Source organism: Canis aureus, chromosome 7, assembly GCF_053574225.1.
Source record: "Canis aureus isolate CA01 chromosome 7, VMU_Caureus_v.1.0, whole genome shotgun sequence".
NCBI classification, from domain to species: domain Eukaryota; kingdom Metazoa; phylum Chordata; class Mammalia; order Carnivora; family Canidae; genus Canis; species Canis aureus.
In genome coordinates, this window is record NC_135617.1 from 31,661,725 (window position 1) to 31,687,897 (window position 26,173).

The 26,173-nt window shown below is 36.6% G+C and overlaps 1 protein-coding gene across 4 annotated transcripts in view; it reads right to left on the minus strand.

The window, feature by feature from the left end:
* Window positions 1-26,173, minus strand: part of TTK (TTK protein kinase) — a 50,126-nt gene that overhangs the window by 13,621 nt on the left and 10,332 nt on the right. For 3 of the 4 annotated variants that reach the window (XM_077903282.1, XM_077903279.1, XM_077903280.1), the window contains exons 10-16: window positions 25,166-25,286; window positions 21,084-21,232; window positions 10,619-10,755; window positions 9,083-9,209; window positions 5,075-5,164; window positions 697-854; window positions 422-573 (exon numbers count right to left, since the gene is read on the minus strand). In XM_077903282.1, coding sequence (XP_077759408.1) covers window positions 422-573; window positions 697-854; window positions 5,075-5,164; window positions 9,083-9,209; window positions 10,619-10,755; window positions 21,084-21,232; window positions 25,166-25,286 — 934 coding nt within the window. The remainder of the gene's footprint in view (window positions 1-421; window positions 574-696; window positions 855-5,074; window positions 5,165-9,082; window positions 9,210-10,618; window positions 10,756-21,083; window positions 21,233-25,165; window positions 25,287-26,173) is intronic. The other variant, XM_077903281.1, reaches the window with a different exon arrangement.

The following is a 26,173-nucleotide window of genomic DNA, read 5'->3' on the forward strand; positions in this document are numbered from 1 at the left end:
TTGAAAAAAGAATAAAACCAACTCCCACACAAGGCACACAATACAAAATGACTAGAATGAGAGAAATAAAAATCTCAGATTTTTGGGATGCCTGAACCCTACAATCTCAGATCTCCTATAAGTGAACTACATGGAGACCCAAGATAATGGACTATGTTAATACTAATAAAGATATGGGTACATTTTGCATTATGCATGCATTATGGATGTGGGGACTTGAGTTCATGCACGATATCCTTTGGTAAATAGTGCTTTAAAGAAATGGTTTTTTGTCCCTTCATCTTCAGATGAGCTTCCAAATATTTAGTTTATCTAGTCTAATGGTGCTAATAACAAATATCTAAAAATTATAGGTATATTTCTCTGAGATAACATTATTAATGATTAGTATAACTCTGCATATAAAGAGATTTTAAAATACCATGTTGATGAATTGTATAAACTGCCTCCAACATATTTTTCCAGTAACTTTTACGTTCCCATGGATTGATGGATTTTTTCTTCTTAAGCCAACTATTTAGGTCTATATTTCCACACTCCATTACCATGTAAATGTACTGGTCCGTGATTTCACTGCCATTAAAAACAAACAAAAAAACCCAAAACAATATATGGTTAGGTTATACTATTAAGATGTACTAAGTCTAAAGAGTTACAGCAAAAATATTTTCTTTTCAAATTAAAAAAAATTCTTACTAATCATAAAGTCGGATGATCTTATCACTGTGTTGTTGTAGTTTATTCAAATAAGCAATTTCATTCCGGTAACTCTCAATTGTTTGATTATCTGCTTCTTCTAAGTTTACATACTTTATGGCATGTATCTGTTTCTTTTCATTTAATACCTGGAATACCTATATATTAGAACAAAGGAAAAAGTTTAGAATGTACTACTTTCATATTATCATAATAATTCTAAATTTATTAAATTTTAAGTTAAGGAATACTAATATGAATAATTAAACATGTCTGGGCTTATTTTTGAGTACTAAAGGGAAAAATATGTTAAGAGAGTTAACAGACCATTCTCAGCTATCTATGACAATGAGTATTCAATAATGCAAAGGGGTAAACCTAAGAAGTTTTTATATTAACATATAAGAAATAGAATTTAAATTTCATATATATATTTATAACACTATTGGATGCCTTAACCAGGAAAATAACCTAAAGAAGATGTTCAAAATGTTAAGAACATCAAAAGGATGTCATAAAGAGTTAATTCATTTCACAGATGATGTTTCTTCCTTTGTGCCTGGAACTAACATTTCATTCATGCGGTAGGGAATATTTAAAAATATGTAATAATTGTAAGCTATCTGTATATTCAGTTGTGAAAAGTGGAGTAGTTCCAATTTGTAACATCAAGTTGACAAGAACAAGATGTTCCTATAAGCCCATTGTCAGGATCTCTGAATCTCTGAGGTCCAGGTCAAATTGCTCTGGCTATAGTGGTAGTCAATTTCTAAGCAATATTAATGGGGCAGATAATACATTTTGAAAAGTAGAAAACACTGTTAATGTGTCCAACCTTCAGCAAACATGCAATAGGGATGACACTTCTGAACTGCATGAACACAAATATGAATAAATGCCAGGGTAAGCAAGAAAAATTATATTCATTTATCCCTTTAGACACACTGAAGTAAAATATCATTTATTCAAAAGCCATTTAACCTTGACTTTGACTACCCAGCAGGTCAGGGCAAGAAATAAGAAAAGAACAGAAATGTACATAAGATTTGTGCAATGCAGATGCATTAATAAGCTTAGTTATTTAAAATTCTAAATTCAAAACTCTAACAAAGTATTACTGGTTTTACCTGCATACATAGCAAATTAGACAAGGGATGGACCTTAAAACAGTGATAGGGCAAGAGACAGCAGAAAATAGCAAGGGAAGAGATAAAAGGAATTTTAAAACATATAAAGCCACTTTATCTAAGGTAAATAGCTTTACAAACCTCAGAGAATTGAGAGTATCTACTACTCTATTACATTTAAAATTTTGTTAGTAGTACCTACCACATAAAGTTGGAAGGATGACTAAGATGATGTGTTTGGAATACAGTAAAGTTAGCTATTATCATTAAGGACAATTAGTACAGAATAAAGTGGACATTTTAGAACCTATTAAAGTTGTTGGGTGTATCAGAAAAAAGATTTGCAGGATATTAAAACTATGTAAGTTCTCAAAGTTTTGGAGGAAATGAAAACTTTTAAATCAACTTTTTGCACATATATACTTTCACTCCCCTATTGCCCCTGTTCAGGCAAAACTCTTGCAATAACTGATGATTAGGTAGTCCTTATTTTCATTTCATAGAAATAGTTATCAGTTATAATTTTCAGTTTCATGGAAAGTTAATGAAAGAATGGAAGGCCATTGTCATGACCATTCCTATTAGTCTCCATGACCTTTCCAAATGCTCTTAATACAACAGTATAAGTTGGTCACTCTCTAAATTCTAGAGCATAAACGGTTAGTTTCATAATGCGTGTTACCTTCTTTCCCTGAAGTATTTTGATTTTGTCAACTCTACCATGATAATTAAATAATGATAAGGTAACCACACTAAAAAAAAACATAGGCCAGTCCCAGTCACAGCTTTATCACTTGGCCTTGACTTAAGCTAACATCTTCATTATGCTCCAAGGAAAAAATGTTTAAAACACCAGCAAGGGGGATCCCTGGGTGGCTCAGTGGTTTAGCACCTGCCTTTGGCCCAGGGTGCGATCCTGGAGTCCCAGGATCAAGTCCTGCATCGGGCTCCCAGCATGGAGCCTGCTTCTCCCTCTGCCTGTGTCTCTGCCTCTCTCCCTCTCTCTATCATGAATAAATAAATAAAATCTTTAAAAAAATAAAACATCAGCAAGATTATTTTACATCCTCTGATAACATGCCAGTAAATATTGCACCTTGACATTATTCAAATACAGCTAAAGAAATAATAAATATTAACCAAAGAATTTCTAGTAAAGCTACTAAATCAGATATTTCAAATATATTGATAAAAATCAATTGTATTGTTCCTTTGTTCTCATGCCCGAAATTTGAGGCAACGGAAAGAAGAAAACTTATACGAAAAAGAAACTAATATTATTGAACAGTTGCTACAGAGATTAATTTACATGCCTTACTTATTGTAAGTTAATAAGACAGTCTTAAATCTAGTTATTGTTAGCTGGCTTAATAAATACAGTAAAACTTAAACCCAACAGGTTTTGCTTCATATATCATTATTATCCTTAACTTATAATAGCAAAACAGCTGAGTGGGGACATTCCTTCAACAAAGTAATTCACTGTTACATTATAGGCACTATTCCAGATTACGGAGCAAACATGATTGAGCAAATCAGACAAACATCTCTATCTTGATGGAACTCACATTCAAGTGCAGGAAGATACAAACAACAAACCAAACAAATAAATTACAGAGCACACTAGAAGAGGAGCTACAGAGAAAAATACAGGAGGAAATGGAGCTCACCAGTGATTGGAAGGCAGGAGTTGTAGTACTAAAGACTGTGGTCAAGGAAAGCCTGTTTGAGAAGACATTTAAGCAAAGATATGAGGATATATTGAGGAAAACTGACTCTTTTGTGAAAATACACCAAGAGAACAAGGATTGAATCAATGATACTACCTAGAAGGCTATTATAATAAACCAGGTGAAAAGATGACAGATGCTTTGACCAAAGTGATTCCAGTGGAGGTGGTGAGAAATAGTCAGGTGCTAGATATACTTTAAGGTAGAACCAGCAAAACTCGTTGATTTTTTTTTTTTAAGATTTTATTTATTTATTCATGAGAGACACAGAGAGAGAGAGGCAGAGACATAGGCAGAGGGAGAAAGCAGGCTCCATGTGGGGAGCCTGATGTGGGACTCGATCCTCGGACTCCAGGATCATGCCCAGAGTCGAAAGCAGGCGCTTAACCGCTGAGCCACCCAGGTGTTCCAAGATTTGCTTGACTGATTGGATGTATGTGTGAGAGAAAGTGGAGTCAATGATTCCAGAATTTTTGGCCTAGCTAATGGGAGGATGAAGTTGACATTTACTGAACTGGGAAAGACTTTGGAGCCAGAGTTATGTTTGGGACATTTTAAGTTTTAAATACCTAGTAGACACTCAAGAAGAGATAACTGAGGAGTCAAACTGGATATACAAATCTGGAATTCAAGGGAGAGGTCTGAGCTAAATATATGTTTGGGAATTGTCAGCATATACATGATATTTAAAACCACGAGACTGGACAAAGCTAAGGAGTAAAGTGAGTTTAGAAAGAGAAGAGGTCAAGGTCTGAGCTCTGGGACGCCATGGAGAAGACTGGAAAGGAATGGCCAGTTGGAGAAGAGGAAAACTGAGAGACGCCAAGGGGGGAGAAAAAAAGTTTCAACAAGGAAAGAACAATCAACTGCCCTAAATGCTGAGTAACCCACAATTAAAGCTAAGAACTGGATTTGGCAAAACATGGAGATTATTGGTGATCTTGATAACAATTGTTTTGGTGAATGATGAAGATAAAAATCTGATCTAAGTAGATTTAAGAGGACAGAATGAGAAAAACTGAAAATGTTAAGTATAGACAACTCTTTTGAGATGCCTTTTACTCAATGAAACAGAACTGTGAAAATTATCACTCAGATAAATTTAGGAAATGTTCTATTCCAATTCCAGAAATTCACGTTACTATTGTTTTTGAAAAGAAAAACCCAAAAAACTCAAAATATTAGTCAAATATCTTGCTGAACCATCCTAAAATATTATTTACACAAGATTGTTTTGTGATAATCCACAGCTTCATTTGCCATCTCAAAGTCAATGTTAATGTCATTTAGAGAAGAAATTTGGAGCACAGGACATCAGAGGAAGAACAGAGAACTGAAATGAAGAGATAGGCCTAAAGAGATATGTCATTTGTTGGACAGAGGGACTGGGAGCAGGGGATGAGAAGGATTTTTTTGGCTCAAAAACAAGGCAGGCCCCTAAGTGTCAAGGAAAAAGAGCCCCAAAAGGTAAAAAAGAAAAGGAAGTTTAAAATATTTTTCTTACATATTTAAGATACTCACCTTACTTGAGCCTCCGCTTCCTATCTGCTTCAATATAGAATACATTCTTCCTTTAACTGAAATGCATTCATTTGTTGAGGATGCTGAAATCTAAGTAATTAAAAAATATAAAGATTCAAAGGTGCAAAGAATATGCCTGAGAAATTATCCTGCATTTAGCACAGTGTGAAATGCTTCTAATTTTGATATTATCTTAAATTTTAAGTAATTAGATATTAGTCACAATTTATTTAAGATTTATTTATTTATTTATTTATTTATTTATTTAGAAGATTTATTTATTCATTTATTCATGATACAGAGAGAGAGAGGCAGAGACACAGGCAGAGGGAGAAGCAGGCTCCATGCTGGGAGCCTGATGCGGGACTCAATCCTAGAACTCCAGGATCACGTCCTGAGCCAAAGGCAGACGCTTAACCACTGAGCCACCCAGGCATCCCTAGTCACAATATTTTAAAGACAAAGTTTACTCTATTTTAGTCAAAGAAATAAATTTATTAATATATATACTCCCAAGGTGTCCCCCTCTAACTTGCCTTTACTTTTTAAATTTTTATTTTTTTAAAAGATTTCATTTATTTATTTGACAGAGAGAGAGAGAGAGAAAGACACACAAGTAGGGGGAGGAGCAGAGGGAGAAGCAGGTTTCCTTCTGAACAGGGAGCCCAATACATGGGGTTCAATTTCATGACCTGAGATGAAGCCAGTTAACTGACTGAACCACCCAGGTGCACCTTATTTATTTTTTAAGATTTATTTATTTATTTATTTATTTGAGAGATAGGGATGGGGGAACTGCAGAGGGAGAGCAAAATTCAAGCAGACTCTGTGTTTAACACGGAGGCCAACTAAAGGCTCAATTCCACGACCCAAAATAATCACCTGAGCTGAAACCAAGACTTGGACGCTCAACAACCCAGGTACCCCCCCACTTCTTTTTTAAGAATTTTTTAAAATTTAAGTATAGTTGTATAGTTGACATATAATGTTACATTAGTTCACTCATATTTTTTAGAAACATAAATAAATAGAAGATTTAAGATCTCTTCTAATGTCCAAACTCACAAGCTTATTACTTTTCACCTTATTCTTTTTTCTTACATAAACCTCTTAATTTACATATATAAACAATTATACTCTTTTTCATTAGCATTACATTATAAAGAAAGCAGTGTTCTAAGATACTTAGAGCTTCAGAGTCAATCAGATAAATGTGAATTTCAGCAATGCTCTCCTTTTGCTGGGTGATGTTCAACATGATAGTTGATTTGAACTTCAGCATCCGCTTCAGCAAACTTCAGCAAACTTTCAGCTGATATCCTATTGCAACAAGCCCCCTCTTCTCTTCCCTTATGCTAGAGCTCTCTGTGAACATACGAATGCTTTGCTCGATGGAGCACAGTGAAAGGAATCATTTGAGGCTGACACGGAAACTAAAGACACAAAAAGCACCTTGCTAGCTCATTCACGAAGTTGAAACAAGGTCTGAATACATGTCAGTTTAACCAAGTCCTGCTTCAGATCCCAAATGGTAGAACTCTCTTGAAATCTCCTTCTCCAAAACGTAAGAGATAAGGATTCTAATTTCTTTAACCTCTAGGGTAGAAAAACATTGCTGAGTCATGAGATAGGCTTTCTTTAAGCAAGTATTAGGCTTTGAAATATGTACCTCTTATTTTTCATTAAGTTAAAATTTCATCAAAGTTTTTCACCACCTGCTCCCACCCCTCATCATTTTGGAGGATCCTCTCATACTTAAACTGAAAATTCCTGAGAGGGGAGAAAGCAGTTCAATGTCTCCTCCCTCTAACTGCTGACAGTTTTTAGGGTAAAGTACTTCTGACTTATTTGGTTCAATACCAATGTGAAGCTGTTTCCTACATGGGTCATCCACATGCCCCTTGGCCAATCCTCCTCACTATGGCTACAGTAATTTTTTTTTCAAGATTTTTAAAATTGATTTATTCATGAGAGACAGAAAGAGAGAGGCAGAGACGTAGACAGAGGGAGAAGCAGAAGCAGGCTCTATGCAGGGAGCCCAATTTGGGACTCGATCCCGGGACTCCAGGATCACACCCTGAGCCAAAGGCAGACGCTCAACCACTGTGCCACTTTAGATCCCAAATGGTAGAACTCTCTCTTGAAATCTCCTTCTCCATAACGAGAAGGCGTCCCCAGAGTAATTTTTTTTTAAGTGCAAATAAGATCACTTCACTTCCCTGCTACCAACTATAGCACAGCTTCTTATCCCTCTTGCCTCTTGGGGTAAAATTTAAAGGGCCCAGCAGAGGGGCACCTGGGTGGCTCTGCTGGTTAAGCATCTGACTCTTGATCTCAGCTCAGGTCTTGATCTCAGGGTTGAGTTTGAGCCTCAGGCTGGGATCAACACTGGGTATGGAGCCTATCCACTTACATACATACATATATAAATAAATAAGCAAAAATAAAGGGCCCAGCAGAACCCTAAGACTCACCTCGCCTCTGCCTGAGCTCCAGTCACACTCTAGACCCTTTTCAGTTTCCTCCTGACACTGGACTTTTCTAGAAGGCTCCTGGCAACTCCACTTGGTCATGACTTGACTTGTAGAAATCAACTCAAACAGGGTCCTGACATGAGTAGTAACTCAATAAATGTGTTTTGAATCAGTATACATAGGCAAACTTGATCATCTTTCTCTCCTTTGTAATTTATTCTCTGAATAACACTATTCCTCTTTCCATAGTATAACCTATTGTCAGCTTTCTTATACTTTATATTTTAAATGATTTACTTATTTGAGAGAGTACGTGAGCAAGGGGGAGAAGGAGAGAATGAAGGAGAGAAGCAGAATCCCCACTGAGCATGGAGCCCAATGCAGGATTGGATTTCAGGAACCTGAGATCATAACCTGAGCTGAAACCAAGAGGTGGAAGCTTAACGGAATGAGCCACCCAGGCGCCCCTTTTTTGTTCTTTTTTTTAATTGCAAAATACACATAATAAAAATTTAGCATTTTAACCATTTTTAAGTATACCACTCAGTGGCAGCATTAAGTGCATTCACACTGTTGTGCAAATACTTCCATCCATTATCTCATATTGAAACTCTACATCCATTAAACAGTAACTCTCCATTCCTGCCTCTCTCTAGATACTGATGACCATTGTTCTACCTTCTGCCAGCTAATTTTTTTTATCTCTTGATTTGTAATAGCTAATTACCTGTATGGGCTTTTTTTTGTTAGTTTTTAGCTGTTTTATTTAAATAACAATTGCTACTAATTTTTATTATTTACTAAGTAGCAGGCTCTTTCATAAAAGTTACATATATATTAATTTAATCTTCACAATTATCCTATAGGGTGGGTAGCTTTATTATTCCCATTTTATAGACGATGAAAGGGGTATGGAAAATTTAAGTAACTTACAAAAGATCACAGAGCTGGTTAAGTAGTGAGGTCAAGATTCATGGCCAGAAAGTCTCCCTTCAGAGTTCAGCTTTCTACCAGTTATTAAGATGCCTCTCAGAGTTATTAGAAACTAATTTTAGTATTGATATCAGGAGAGTGTTTTTTCTCTAGATGACAATACAATCACTTCACCAGGAAAAAGTTTTTCTTTCATTTTTATAATTACTTTATATTTTAGTAGCATCTCATACTGCTATTCTGATATTCTTGAAAACTTACCTATAAATTAATCAGCCAATGAATGATGCTGCTCAGTAATAGCAGACTTAAATAGTGAAGAAGAATAAAAAGTAACCTAAATTACAAGAGAAATTTTGTCTAGCTATTCAAAGTGGATCTTTTGGCCTAGTTAATGAAAAAAAACTTCATTAGCTTTTAATAATTAACCTCTTAAAGTCACAAGGTATTTTTTATGAGACATTAGAAAAGTGTTTTGCCTCATAGAACTAGGAATGGACAAGTTCTTAAGATCATTCCTAACAACTAGATGCTGTGAAAATAAATCTTTACATTTGATCATACCTTAATAATATACCATCATAAATAAAGCTTATCAAACCTGTAAAGTTTGAAGTGGAGTAACAGGTATTTGCTGCTGTTGCTGCTGGAAATGTGCAAGCTGGCTGTAAGGTGTTGACAACTGACAAGCAGATGGAAAGTCATTCTTTACAACAGGAGTTCTAAAACTAGGAAAGATACAGTTTTAATTTAAAACATTAAAATTGTAAACAAGATTCTGATTCAGTTTTTGTATGATTTTAAAAGATGCATATAAACTTAAATGCATTACATCAAACAGAATCCAAGTCAGTTTTAGTAATATAGCTAGCTAAGCTAATTATTCTAAATACACCATCACCAGAAATTTCATTTGGAAGCAATTCTTTCTGAAAGTAATTTTTGTCCCTAGACAAAAAAATCCTAACTAGTAAGATTAATAAGATGGCATTTAAAATATGGATTTGGAGTTATTTTATAAGACTTTTGCCTTAGCCAAGGCAAACATTAGCCTATGGCTAGTTGTAGAGCTTATGAGTGCTTTTTAACAATTATGTTCTACAATGGCCTGCTAGAAATATCTGAAAGAAAATTATATTAGAGGAGTTTGGCTTTTGAGCTTAAAGCTGTTGAATTCACATTTGTGCTTTGCTTGTCTTATTCACTATCACATCCTCAACACCTAGAATGGTGGTTGGCACAATGGAATTCTACAAATATTTGTAGATAATAAATAACCTGGCTTCACAAAAAAATACATCATGATGATTCTAGGGAGCAACCATTCTTTAAAATATTCCACGTATAATAAAATGAGGTAATATATAGCAATATATTAATATATAGTAATATATAACTGGATTAAATTGGTAGAGACCAGGTTATAAAACCTCTTTTATAAGGCTAGTTCTAATTAAGATCTAAGATCATTTACATTATGAAAATGAAAAGCAAAAGGCATCATGGACTTAAGGTATTCTCTAAGATATTAAAAATATAGCCAACTAGTTGAGTGATATGATGTGCCACATTACTTTATTGTCTTTCTTTGAAATGTCATTAATTTGGTTTTGCAATATCCTTATATTATATTTCCTGTCAATCAGCATTGACCATCCACTTTCTTTACTCATCCCTATTCCCATCCACTCAACTCCTTTACTTTTGAACACTCCAGAACCATGTGACCTATACAACCAACCAGAAACTATCAGAAACATTTAATAACTCCTTTGCTATAAAATGTTCCTACTACCCTTTATCCAGTCTAAGAATGCTAACCTTTAAAATCTCTCAATTACAGAAAGATATCCATGTGGCAATGTATAATTATCAAGAAGTCTTACATATTTAGAGTACTTATAGACTGTAGGTATAGATTACAATATAATTAAGAGACTTTCAGAACAATCCTTAAATATGTATTGCAGCCATCTTCCCCTCCCTTTATACAGATGAAAAAACTAATGCTCAGAAAAATAACAGAAGTTTGGAAACTCCTTAAAGTAACAGAGCAGGATTCAACTACAGATCTATTTGGCCCTGAAGCCCATGTTATTTCTATTGTGCCAAACTAAACACCAAAAAGTAATTTTACCAGTTCATGTAATCATCCAAGGCACTGCTACTGGGTGTTTTACAAAGAGATTTTGGATCAGTCCATGTAGGTGCTGATATTGGTGGTGACTGCTTTGAAACTGAAAAGGCAGGTTGCTCAAAAATGGTTTGTTTCTGCTAAATCAAAATAAAAAAAAAATCACAATTTAGAGTTTTTAGTCACCTATTCAATAATTTTACAAACATTATAATTTCTAACAGAAAAATATGAAATACACAAGCATGCTAAAATGAGTAAAATGTATGTATTCCAGACTTCCAAAAACTTATAGCTCTTTTACTCTAAATTCCAAAGCCTCTTATATTTTCCTCAGAGATTAAAAAGGGAGGGAAGACACAGTACTGTTTAACAAAACAGGATCTAATATCCTCTGCCATGAGGGCTACTATAACCATTAGTGAACTTTTATAATCTAAATAAGTACTCTGTACTTCTGAACACTAGTCTTTCGTTAATCAATAATACCATAGTATATGGGAATGGGTAGCTGGGGTGAAATTAAGGAAATGGTCATGAGGGAGAAGAAGTAATGAATTTGAAGTAGATGGAAGTGATCCAAGGCTAGTATCTTTAAGGAATTTTGGGGAGTCACTAAGATGTTCGGAGACGACAGCAATGAGCAAGGAACAGGATGGTATATCCAGAAAGCAGGAGCCTCACAAAGTCAGGGCTTTGCAGAAGAAATGGTCTGGGCATAGCTACCAGGAGTTTCCAAATATAAGGTAAGTGATAAGTGAGATTAAAACACTCTACTTGAAAAAAAAAAAAAAGAGGGAGGAGCAAGATGGCGGAAGAGTAGGGCCCCCAAATCACCTGTCTCCACCAAATTACCTAGAAAACCTTCCAATCATCCTGAAAATCTATGAATTCGGCCTGAGAATTAAAGAGAGAACACCTGGAATGCAACAGTGAGAAGAGTTCGCGCTTCTATCGAGGTAGGAAGACGGGGAAAAAGAAGTAAAGAAACAAAGGCCTCCAGGGGGAGGGGCCCGCGAGGAGCCGGGCTGGGGCCGGGGCGAGTGTCCCCAGGACAGGAGAGCCCCGTCCCGGAGGAGCAGGAGCTGCACCGACCTTCCCGGGCGGAAAGGGGCTCGCAGGGAGTTGGAGCAGGACCCAGGAGGGCGGGGATGCCCTCGGGCTCCCGGGGACACTAACAGACACCTGCGCCCCGGGAGAGTGCGCCGAGCTCCCTAAGGGCTGCAGCGCGCACGGCGGGACCCGGAGCAGCTCGGAGGGTCTCGGGGAGGGTCTCGGGCGGCGGCTCCGCGGAGGGGGCTGCGGGGCGGGAGCAGCTCGGGGGGGCTCGGGGGCGGCTCCACGGAGGGGGCTGCGGGGCCGGAGTGCGAATCCAACAGCGCAGGCCCCGGAGCACAGGGCGCCGGGACACAGCCCAGGATCCGGCCTCCTCCGGGACAGGCAGAGGCCGGGAGGGCCCAGGACAGCGAGGACGCTCCTGCCCCAGCTGAGCAGATCAGCGGCCCCGCCCCGGAGCCTCCAGGCCCTGCAGACGGAGTTCCTGCCGGAGCTGAATCCAGGTTTCCAGAGCTGCCCCGCCACTGGGGCTGTTCCTCCTGCGGCCTCACGGGGTAAACAACCCCCACTGAGCCCTGCACCAGGCAGGGGCACAGCAGCTCCCCCAACTGCTAACACCTGAAAACCAGCACAACAGGCCCCTCCCCCAGAACACCAGCTAGACGGACAACTTCCAGGAGAAGCCAAGGGACTTAAAGAACACAGAATCAGAAGATACTCCCCGGTGGTTCTTTTTTTTTTTTTTTTTTTTTGTTTTGTTTTGTTTTGCTTTTTGATTTGTTTCCTTCCCCCACCCCCTTTTTTTTCTCCTTTTTCTCTTTTTCTTCTTTTTTTTTTTTTCGTTTTTTTTCTTCCCTTTTTTTTTCTCTTTCTCTTTTCTTTCCTTCTTTCTCTCCTCTCTTTTTCTCTTTTTCCCAATACAACTTGCTTTTGGCCACTCTGCACTGAGCAAAATGACTAGAAGGAAAACCTCACCTCAAAAGAAAGAATCAGAAACAGTCCTCTCTCCCACAGAGTTACAAAATCTGGATTAAATTCAATGTCAGAAAGCCAATTCAGAAGCACTATTATACAGCTACTAGTGGCTCTAGAAAAAAGTATAAAGGACTCAAGAGACTTCATGACTGCAGAATTTAGAGCTAATCAGGCAGAAATTAAAAATCAATTGAATGAGATGCAATCCAAACTAGAAGTCCTAACGACGAGGGTTAACGAGGTGGAAGAACGAGTGAGTGACATAGAAGACAAGTTGATAGCAAAGAGGGAAACTGAGGAAAAAAGAGACAAACAATTAAAAGACCATGAGGATAGATTAAGGGAAATAAACGACAGCCTGAGAAAGAAAAACCTACGTTTAATTGGGGTTCCCGAGGGCGCTGAAAGGGACAGAGGGCCAGAATATGTATTTGAACAAATTCTAGCTGAAAACTTTCCTAATCTGGGAAGGGAAACAGGCATTCAGATCCAGGAAATAGATCCCCCCCTAAAATCAATAAAAACCGTTCAACACCTCGACATTTAATAGTGAAGCTTGCAAATTCCAAAGATAAGTAGAAGATCCTTAAAGCAGCAAGAGACAAGAAATCCCTGACTTTTATGGGGAGGAGTATTAGGGTAACAGCAGACCTCTCCACAGAGACCTGGCAGGCCAGAAAGGGCTGGCAGGATATATTCAGGGTCCTAAAGGAGAAGAACATGCAACCAAGAATACTTTATCCAGCAAGGCTCTCATTCAAAATGGAAGGAGAGATAAAGAGCTTCCAAGACAGGCAGCAACTAAAAGAATATGTGACCTCCAAACCAGCTCTGCAAGAAATTTTAAGGGGGACTCTTAAAATTCCCCTTTAAGAAGAAGTTCAGTGGAACAGTCCACAAAAACAAGGACTGAATAGATATCATGATGACACTAAACTCATATCTCTCAATAATAACTCTGAATGTGAACGGGCTTAATGACCCCATCAAAAGGCGCAGGGTTTCAGACTGGATAAAAAGCAGGACCCATCTATTTGCTGTCTACAAGAGACTCATTTTAGACAGAAGGACACCTACAGCCTGAAAATAAAAGGTTGGAGAACCATTTACCATTCGAATGGTCCTCAAAAGAAAGCAGGGGTAGCGATCCTTATATCAGATAAACTAAAATTTACCCCAAAGACTGTAGTGAGAGATGAAGAGGGACACTATATCATACTTAAAGGATCTATTCAACAAGAGGACTTAACAATCCTCAATATATATGCCCCGAATGTGGGAGCTGCCAAATATATCAATCAATTATTAACCAAAGTGAAGAAATACTTAGATAATAATACACTTATACTTGGTGACTTCAATCTAGCTCTTTCTATACTCGATAGGTCTTCTAAGCACAACATCTCCAAAGAAACGAGAGCTTTAAATGATACACTGGACCAGATGGATTTCACAGATATCTACAGAACTTTACATCCAAACTCAACTGAATACACATTCTTCTCAAGCGCACATGGAACTTTCTCCAGAATAGACCACATATTGGGTCACAAATCGGGTCTGAACCGATACCAAAAGATTGGGATCGTCCCCTGCATATTCTCGGACCATAATGCCTTGAAATTAGAACTAAATCACAACAAGAAGTTTGGAAGGACCTCAAACACGTGGAGGTTAAGGACCATCCTGCTAAAAGATAAAAGGGTCAACCAGGAAATTAAGGAAGAATTAAAAAGATTCATGGAAACTAATGAGAATGAAGATACATCCGTTCAAAATCTTTGGGATGCAGCAAAAGCAGTCCTAAGGGGGAAATACATCGCAATACAAGCATCCATTCAAAAACTGGAAAGAACTCAAATACAAAAGCTAACCTTACACATAAAGGAGCTAGAGAAAAAACAGCAAATAGATCCTACACCCAAGATAAGAAGGGAGTTAATAAAGATTCGAGCAGAACTCAACGAAATCGAGACCAGAAGAACTGTGGAACAGATCAACAAAACCAGGAGTTGGTTCTTTGAAAGAATTAACAAGATAGATAAACCATTAGCCAGCCTTATTAAAAAGAAGAGAGAGAAGACTCAAATTAATAAAATCATGAATGAGAAAGGAGAGATCACTACCAACACCAAGGAAATACAAACGATTTTAAAAACATATTATGAACAGCTATACGCCAATAAATTAGGCAATCTAGAAGAAATGGACGCATTCCTGGAAAGCCACAAACTACCAAAACTGGAACAGGAAGAAATAGAAAACCTGAACAGGCCAATAACCAGGGAGGAAATTGAAGCAGTCATCAAAAACCTCCCAAGACACAAGAGTCCAGGGCCGGATGGCTTCCCAGGGGAATTTTATCAAACGTTTAAAGAAGAAACCATACCTATTCTCCTAAAGCTGTTTGGAAAGATAGAAAGAGATGGAGTACTTCCAAATTCGTTCTATGAGGCCAGCATCACCTTAATTCCAAAACCAGACAAAGACCCCACCAAAAAGGAGAATTACAGACCAATATCCCTGATGAACATGGATGCAAAAATTCTCAACAAGATACTGGCCAATAGGATCCAACAGTACATTAAAAAAATTATTCACCATGACCAAGTAGGATTTATCCCTGGGACACAAGGCTGGTTCAACACCCGTAAAACAATCAATGTGATTCATCATATCAGCAAGAGAAAAACCAAGAACCATATGATCCTCTCATTGGATGCAGAGAAAGCATTTGACAAAATACAGCATCCATTCCTGATCAAAACTCTTCAGAGTGTAGGGATAGAGGGAACATTCCTCGACATCTTAAAAGCCATCTATGAAAAGCCCACAGCAAATATCATTCTCAATGGGGAAGCACTGGGAGCCTTTCCCCTAAGATCAGGAACAAGACAGGGATGTCCACTCTCACCACTGCTGTTCAACATAGTACTGGAAGTCCTAGCCTCAGCAATCAGACAACAAAAAGACATTAAAGGCATTCAAATTGGCAAAGAAGAAGTCAAACTCTCCCTCTTCGCCGATGACATGATACTCTACATAGAAAACCCAAAAGTCTCCACCTCAAGATTGCTAGAACTCATACAGCAATTCGGTAGCGTGGCAGGATACAAAATCAATGCCCAGAAATCAGTGGCATTTCTATACACTAACAATGAGACTGAAGAAAGAGAAATTAAGGAGTCAATCCCATTTACAATTGCACCCAAAAGCATAAGATACCTAGGAATAAACCTAACCAAAGATGTAAAGGATCTATACCCTCAAAACTATAGAACACTTCTGAAAGAAATTGAGGAAGACACAAAGAGATGGAAAAATATTCCATGCTCATGGATTGGCAGAATTAATATTGTGAAAATGTCAATGTTACCCAGGGCAATATACACATTTAATGCAATCCCTATCAAAATACCATGGACTTTCTTCAGAGAGTTAGAACAAATTATTTTAAGATTTGTGTGGAATCAGAAAAGACCCCGAATAGCCAGGGGAATTTTAAAAAAGAAAACCATATCTGGGGGCATCACAATGCCAGATTTCAGGTTGTACTACAAAGCTGTGGTCATCAAGACAGTGTGGTACTGGCACAAACACAGACACATAGATCAGTGGAACAGAATAGAGAATCCAGAAGTGGACCCTGAACTTTATGGTCAACTAATATTCGATAAAGGAGGAAAGACTATCCATTGGAAGAAAGACAGTCTCTTCAATAAATGGTGCTGGGAAAATTGGACATCCACATGCAGAAGAATGAAACTAGACCACTCTCTTTCACCATACACAAAGATAAACTCAAAATGGATGAAAGATCTAAATGTGAGACAAGATTCCATCAAAATCCTAGAGAAGAACACAGGCAACACCCTTTTTGAACTCGGCCATAGTAACTTCTTGCAAGATACATCCACGAAGGCAAAAGAAAGAAAAGCAAGAATGAACTATTGGGACTTCATCAAGATAAGAAGCTTTTGCACAGCAAAGGATACAGTCAACAAAACACAAAGACAACCTACAGAATGGGAGAAGATATTTGCAAATGACATATCAGATAAAGGGCTAGTTTCCAAGATCTATAAAGAACTTATTAAACTCAACACCAAAGAAACAAACAATCCAATCATGAAATGGGCAAAAGACATGAACAGAAATCTCACAGAGGAAGACATAGACATGGCCAACATGCACATGAGAAAATGCTCTGCATCACTTGCCATCAGGGAAATACAAATCAAAACCACAATGAGATACCACCTCACACCAGTGAGAATGGGGAAAATTAACAAGGCAGGAAACAACAAATGTTGGAGAGGATGTGGAGAAAAGGGAACCCTCTTACACTGTTGGTGGGAATGTGAACTGGTGCAGCCACTCTGGAAAACTGTGTGGAGGTTCCTCAAACAGTTAAAAATATACCTGCCCTACGACCCAGCAATTGCACTGTTGGGGATTTACCCCAAAGATACAGATGCAATGAAACGCCGGGACACCTGCACCCCGATGTTTATAGCAGCAATGGCCACGATAGCCAAACTGTGGAAGGAGCCTCGGTGTCCAACGAAAGATGAATGGATAAAGAAGATGTGGTTTATGTATACAATGGAATATTACTCAGCTATTAGAAATGACAAATACCCACCATTTGCTTCAACGTGGATGGAACTGGAGGGTATTATGCTGAGTGAAATAAGCCAGTCGGAGAAGGACAAACATTATATGTTCTCATTCATTTGGGGAATATAAATAATAGTGAAAGGGAATATAAGGGAAGGGGGAAGAAATGTGTGGGCAATATCAGAAAGGGAGACAGAACGTAAAGACTGCTAACTCTGGGAAACGAACTAGGGGTGGTAGAAGGGGAGGAGGGCGGGGGGTGGGAGTGAATGGGTGACGGGCACTGGGGGTTATTCTGTATGTTAGTAAATTGAACACCAATAAAAAATAAATTAAAAAAAAAAAAAAAAGAAAGAAAACACTCTACTTGAGAGGGCTGCTGGAGAAGCAGGGATTCTCAGGAAAACACCTGGTTTCTTTTTCTTCTTTTCCTAAGTGTGCTCTTCATGGTTTTTAATGTATTCACAAGAGTATACAATCATTAGCACTATTTAATTACAGAAGATTTTCATCATTCTAAGAAATTCCATATCCATTGGTGGTCACCCTCCATTCCCCACTCCTCCCAGCTGTATCAACTACTAATCTACTTTCTGTCTCTACAGATGTCCCTATTCTGGACATTTCTTATCAATGGGATCCGCAATATGTGGCCTTTTGTGATAGGGTTTCTTTCACTTCACATGTTTTTAAAAGATCATCCCTGTTGTAGCATTTATTACTAATTCATTACTTTTCATTGTTGAATAATAAAATGAAATAATAAATTTAGAGTACACGTTTTATTAACTCACCAGTTGATGGATATTCAGGGTTATATATAATGCTGCTATGAACATTTATTTATTTATTTATTTATTTATTTATTTATTTACTATGAACATAATTTATGTACAAGTTTCTGTATGATAGAGATTTTCAGTTTTCTTGAGTATATACTTGTAAGTACAACTGCTAGATCATATGGCAACTATATGGCTAGCCTTTTGAGAAACTGCCATACCATTTTCCAAGTTATTGCACCATTTTACATTCTCACCAGCAGTGTATGAGGGTTCCAATATATCCATTTTCTCACCAACATGTTATTGTCTCTTTCTAATTATAGCCATCTTGGTGGATATGAAGTGGTATCTCATTGTGGTTTTGATTTGCATTTCCCTAATGACAAATAAATGGTTTTGAGTCCTTTTACCATGCTATTGACTTTCAAATTTAAAAAGGAAAAGGTGTTTCATATGAACCATGATTTAAACTGTCACAATTTTTCCCATCTAACATTACTACCTCATTATTTAGATCTTTAATAAACTAAGATAAAGTCTCTTCAGTAAATGGTGTTGGGAAAACAACAACAAGCAAAAGTATAATACAACGACTTTCTTGTACCATATGCACAAATTAACTCAAAATGGATTGAACTCTTGAATGTAAGACCTGAAACCATAAAACTCCCAGAAGAATATACAGGCAGTAAGCTCCCTGACATCAGTCTTGGCAAGGATTTTTTTTTTTTTTTTGGATCTGACACCAAAAGCAAAGGCTTTGGTAGAACTGTATCAAACTAAAAAGCTTCTGCACAGCAAGGGAAATCATTAACAAAATAAACGGCAACCCTCTGAATGGGAGAAAATATATGCAAATCCTATATCTGATAAGGGGTTAATATCCAAAATATATAATAAACCCCTAACACTCAATACCAAAAAAGCAAACAATCCAATTAAAAAATAGGCAGAAGATGTAAACAGTCATATAAACATATTTTTCCAAAGATATATAGATGGCCAATAGGTACATAAAAGATGTTCAACACCACTAACCACCAGGGAAATACAAATACAAACCATCTCACACTTCTTAGGATGACTATCATCAAAAAGAAGAAATAACAAGTGTTGGCAAAGTATGTGGAGAAAAGAGAATTCTTGTATACTACTGGTAGGAATATAAATCAATGCAGCCACTATGGAAAACAGTAGAGAGGCTCCTCAAAAAATTAAAAGTAGACAGCCTGGGTGGCTCGGCAGTTTAGCGCCACCTTTACCCCAGGGCATGATCCTGGAGACCCAGGATCGAGTCCCACATCGGGCTCCCTGTATGGAGCCTGCTTCTCCCTCTGCCTGTGTCTCTGCCTCTCTCTCTCTCTCTCTTTCTCTCTCTGTCGCTCATGAATAAATAAATAAAATATTTAAAAAAATAGAACTATCATATGATCCAGCAATTCCACTTCAGCGTATTTATCCAAAGAAAATGAGAACACTAACTTGAAAAGATATATGCATCCCATGTTCACTGCAGCTTTATTTACTATAGCCATGACATAGAAACAACCTAAGTGTCCATCAATGGATGAATGGATAAAGAAAATGTCACACACTCTCACAGTCACACACACACACACACAGTGGAATATTATTAGCCATAAAAGAGAATGAAATCTTGCCATTTGTGACAACATGGATGAACATTGATGGCATTATTACGTGATATAAACCAGACAGAGATAGACAAATATTGCATACTATCGCATATATGTGAAATCTAAAACAAACAAAAAAACAACCTCAGAGAGTCACAGAACAAATTAATGATTGCCAGAGGTGGCGGTGGGTGGCAGAAAAAATGGGTGAAGGGGGTCAAAAGATCCAAAGGTATTTCCAGTTACAAAATAAATAAGTTATGGAGATATAATGTGTAGCATGGTGACTATAGTTATTAATACTACATGTATATTAGAAAATTGCTAAGAGAATAAATCTTGTAAGTTCTCACAAAAAAATTATGTAGCTGTATGTCTATAGATATTGAACTTGTAGTGATCACTTCATAATACAAATATTCAATCATTAGGTTGTAGGCATGAAAAAAATGTTATATGTCAACTATACCTCAATGAAAGAAAACATAAAATACTTATTTTTCATAAAAGTATATATGACTATAGTCATATGTCATATGGATTTATTATTATTTTTAATAAGTTAATGTTTTTAAATGTTTTATTTATTTTCTAATACAATAAAACAGATATACAACCTACATAAATAAAAACTCTTTATAGGCCTTAATAATTAAGAGTATGAAGAGGACCCCAACACCAAAGTAGGTGAGAACCACTGAGTTACACTATAACCAAAAAGAAAGAGTGAGGAATGTATAACCATGGACTATATATAGGTATGGTTTTCTAGTAGCCTACCAGATCATTCCTTCTGAAATGACTTATGGCCATTGGGAATCATCATTCAATCTGTTATAAATTCATATACATTGTCTAGTTTTACTTTCCTATTTTATCCATGGGGATGACAATAGGAAATTGTCAAATGCTTTAGTACAGCATTGCACTAGTTCAGGGATCGGCATGTTGTATTCTGTAAAGAGCAAGAAAATAAACATTTGAGGCTTTTAAGCCGGATAGCTTCTGTTACAACTACTCAACTCTGCTCTTACAGTTCAAAAGCAGCCATAAAAAAGTAATAAATGGGCATGGCTGTGTTCCAATAAAACACGTTTTACAGTCAGACTGGGGACTAGATTTGCTGCAGTTTGCTGACTCCTAGCAGTGGTCTACCAGAAATCTAGAAATACCACTGAAAATAAAAGACTTCAGCTTGACATACACTTTTACTGAATCTGTGACTCTTAGTGATCACGGTTTTGTGAATTAAAAAAAAAAAAAAAAAAAACCCTTTAAGTAAAACTATTCCACTAAATATGGTACATAAGGATTTAATAAAAGAAGAAAACATTTAAATGATCATCCACATTACAAACAATGGCAATGTTACACTTGAGAAGAAAAGAAAATTACCTCTGTATCAACTTTTCGAGAAACCTCTGGAATCTGCCACAGATTTGAGGATGCAACAGGATTCTGGTTTACGCATTCTGACTTTCTCACAGACTGCCACTGTTTCTGGTTACTCACTGTAACATTTTGTTCTTGATGTTCCTTAGTTTCTGAAATTGCATTTGTAGTTATTACCAATAAAAGGAAAGAAAATTTGATAATAACAAAATTAAATCTGATCTACAGAACATATTACAAACTGTATTAGTACTTCACTCTTAAAAATAAGGACACTAAAAACTTTAAGTCAGCTGCTGACAATTTGTTTTTAGCAAGCAATTTTGCTGAGGTGCCATACAGCCATCGTCCTAAGTTGCTACCTAGAGCTCTATCGGAATCCATTCTGAATTTAAATACTTCCAGTCCTCACCAGAAGACACCAAATAAATTAGTAAAAATTTAAAAACACATATATATCATAAGATCTAACTAATAGACACTAATCCACTACTTTTCATAGACCTCTAGTTTTTTTAACAAAAATTTTATCTTAAGTTAGCCTGTATCTTACCTTCTTGATGGTCTCCAAACAAGAGAGCCTCAACAATATATTTACTATTCTATGATTATATTCATTCCTACCATAATAAATGTAAAAATCCTTTTTTTTTAAATAAGTATTTTTTTTAATTTATTTATTCAGAGAGAGAGAGACACTGAGAGGCAGAGACACAGGCAGAGGGAGAAGCGGGCTCCATGCAGGGAGCCCGACGCGGGACTCGAACCCGGGTCTCCAGGATCAGACCTGGGGCTGCAGGCGGTGCTAAACCGCTGCGCCACCAGGGGTGCCCCAAATGTAAAAATCCTAAATATTTGCACTGATATGCAAAAGGGATAATGAATTGTGACCAAGTTGTTTATTTAGGAATAATGCAAAGGCTGCTTAACTTTTGCAATCAGTTTAATTTGCCATAATATCAGAACTGAGAACATATGATCAACTCAATAAACACAGAAAAAGCATTTGATTAAGTTCAACACTAAGTCACAAAAAATTAATGGTAATCTAAGTGTAGAGCAAAATTCACTCTGTTTTGATATCTAATAAGAGTAGCCACAAAAATCTATAGCAATTATCATACAAGGTATGATAATACTGAAAGCTTCCCTCTAAAATAAGGAATGAGTTAAGATCTCCATCTATCATCCTTTCCATTCATCATTACGGCAAAAAAAAAAAAAAAAAAAGATCCTATCCATCATCACAGCATCACATCAAAAATATATCAGATATCTAGGAGTAACTCTAGCAAAAGATAAGAAAGATCTCTACACAGAAAATGATTCTCGATAACAATTTAAAGACTACTTATGAAGGGATTTGCCAGGTTAGTGGATGAGACAACTTACCTGTTAAGATGTCAACCTGTCCCGTTAGGATCTCAGTCAAAATCTCATTTTTTTTACAAAATGGCGTTTGCATCTGATAGATCCTAACATTTATACAGAAACTCAAAAGGCCTAAATAGCTGATATAACCTCAAAGATGAATGAAGTTGGAAGATTTTACAACTGACAGATATACTTATTGCAGTAATTAAGGTAATACTGGCACAAAAATAGATAAAAAGAACTGTGAAATGGAGAAGAACCCAAAAGCAGACATCACACACAGATCACTTAATTTATAATTCAGTGAGGGAAAAGAGGGTCTTTTCAATAAATAATGCTAGACCAACTGGATATCTATATGAGAAAAAAGCCCAAAAGAATCTTGATACTTCATCTTACATATACACAAATATTAAGTTCAGGTAGAAGATAAATCCAAATGTGAAAAGCAAAATGATAAATCATCTAAAATATATGGAAGATCTTAGAATAGGAATAGATTTGTTTAAAGACACAGGAAACAGCACATAGGAAAAGACTGATAAATTAAAATGCTTGATATTTAAGAATTTCTTGTTTTAAAAAGTCTTCACTACATAATGGGAAAAAGTTACTTGTAGCACATATATCCAACAAAAGATACTTAGATATTATATTTAGATATTATATTTAGATAATATAAATATCTCCTGGGTATCAACAAGAAAAAATTGCAGGAGTCAAACAAGTACTTCACAAAAGGATTTCCAAAAGGCCAATAAATACAGAAAAAGATATTTAATGTTGTAAGTCATCAGAGAAGTGCTAATTAAAACCACAATGAAAAAAAATAAAAAAATAAAAAAATAAAACCACAATGATGGGGATCCCAGGGTGGCTCAGCGGTTTAGCGCCTCCCTTGGTCCAGGGCGTGATCCTGGAGACCCGAGATCGAGTCCCACATTAGGCTCCCTGCATGGAGCCTGCTTCTCCAGGCTTCTCCCTCTCTGTGTCTTTCATGAATAAATAAATAAATAAAATCTTAAAAAAATAAATAAAACCACAATGACATATCACATAGCAGCATCCAATGTCTAAAATTAAAAACCAACAATAAAACAATTGAGACTAAGATGGAGGAAGAGCAAAATATCTGGTCAAAGGTACAATCTTTTTTTTTTTTTTTTTTTAAGATTTTATTTATTCATGAGAGACAGAGAGAGAGGCAGAGACAAAGGCAGAGAGAAAAGCAGGCTCCATGCAGGGATTTTTTTTTTTTCCCTCCCAGGATTGGGATCACACATCAAGCCAAAGGCAGATGCTCAACCGATGAGCCACTTAGGCATCGCACAACTATTCTACAGGACTATTTGGCATATCTGGCACAGTTGAACATATGCACATCCTGTGACCCTATAACCTCAATCTTTGAATACACCCATAAGAAATGTGTATGAATGGAATGCTATTTCACTGGGCTGTACTCATGATTTGGGAAATTTTGTGACTGAAGTTTTACTATGTAAGAAGGTATCACAGGCACTGTGTAGGTAGGTACTCAACAAGCATTTATTGAAAAACATTAAAATAGGTGTCAGATTACTACTAATAACAAGCATATTTGGTAAAGATGATTTTTCAATAATACCAGTTCATAATAGAGGTCATGAAAATTCCCTTCAAATACTAGGGATAGGAATCTCTTCTTAGTCAAAATAGTGACAAAAGAGATTATTCCAGGGTGATTAACAGTCCCAGTTTGTTGGGGACTGAGGGTCAAACTGATGTATGAAACTTCCAGGACTAATACCAGGAAAGTTTCCATTTGGAAACCAGAGTCTCAGCAAGCCTAGTTTGTCCCAGTTTTCCTCCTCTGTCCAATTAAAGAAAAAATAGTCAATCTTGCAACATTTGTTTGGATGGAATCATCCAATTTGTGATCTTGTTCAAAAATCTTTAATGGTACTCTGAGGTCTACAAAAAAAATTTAAGCCTGGCATTCAGTCTACGAGTCTTATCTCCCACTTCTACATGACCTGTTACAGTTTTCCACATAACTAGACTGTCTTGGTTTCTAAAATGTTTTATTCTTTTGCTTTTGCTATTCCCTCCCTCCAAAATACTCTATCACAGCTATTTCTTCCTCTTTAAACCCAAACAGTTCTTTGTGTTTCTTTTCCTCCATAAAACATTTTCTTATTTACCCTAAATCAATTAGTTCTTCATGTTACTCTCTTGAGTTCTCTAGCACTTTATTTATGTGGTTCTCATGACACTTTCTAAACTCTACACAGCATTATACTTAAAAGTCTCTCTCCCATGCTTGATGGCAATCTCTTTGGGACACTGTCTCATTCATTTGTATACCCTTAGAACATTTATCATAGTACTCATATAGTAGAAAATCAAATGTTTGATAAAAAAGAGAGAATTGTCCTACAGATACAGCTTCTGTGATTTTTTTTTTCCCAGAAAGTATTTGTCAAGCCAACTGAGAAACCTAACTCAACCCCATTGTAATGTCCTTCCACTCTTCCTTTTATGCACCTTTTAGTCAAACTTCTGTTGCTGCAGAATTCAATACATTTTCAAACATTCTACATCATTCAACTGGCATACAAAATGAAGAGATATAGGTGCACTCTTACATTGCAATTCTTAGATGGCTGGTCAACTTCCACAAGCAACAAAGTATTGTTTTTATTTAAGGAAGCTTATTTTGTTTCTCTTACCTTCTAATTTTGTTAGAAGACTTGATTCAGATTTATTCTTTAGGGTTACTGAATCAGTATCAAGTTCAGAACTCTTCTCATCTGACATCAGAGATTCCTTGGAATTGATATTTTGAATAGACTACATGGAAAGAATTAAGTTATCAAAAAAGATAAAGTCTCATAAATAACAGCACTAAAAAAAAAAATACAGTAACAGCACTAATTTCTCTTAGTGTTCAAAATACTGAAGTCTCATCTATGTGAAAAGATTGCTAAGTAAATTACCTACTATAATCAGATGTAGACAGACAAACTCTAAAATTAATTTCTTGAATTATTGATTAGGGCATTGGGAATGGCCATATGTGCTTTCAAAGGACATAATCAACTGCTAAAATATATTCACTTAATAAAAGAGACTGAAATTTTGAATCCAACATAAGACATGTCTCATTATTTTGTTACTATGATTTTATTTTACCCCAAAAATAACGTTAGTGAAAATTAAGATTTGTATAAGTCTAGAACAGTAGTTATTTTAAATCCAAAAACTATTCTCTAAGATAGCTATGATTAGTTAAAACAATAAGCACAGACCATGGAAAAGGAATTGCAAAAATTGTGAGGCCAGCAGTTGAACTCAAGTACAATAATAGTATAACCCCTAAAAATGAGTGCACCAGAGACTAAAACTGTATCTTTGAATTCACAAAGATACATTATAATTTACTCTCATTGCTGCATAAGATGCCCTGTCAGATCAAATAATTAAACACATCAAGAAACAAAAGTTGGGGGGAATGGCTCCCCAGCTATTCCCAAACCCAAGCCAACTAATCTACTTAAACTTATGCATAATAATTGTTACTTCAAAGGTATCCCGGGAGATCACCGATCATTTCTCTACCATCTCAATTTTGGAGGAACAGTTTAGGACTTCCATAGTACTTCCCATTAGTAGTCCCTATAACTCTTGGGGCTGCAGGAACTCTGTTGGATACCTTCTCCAGAAAAAACTCTATGGAT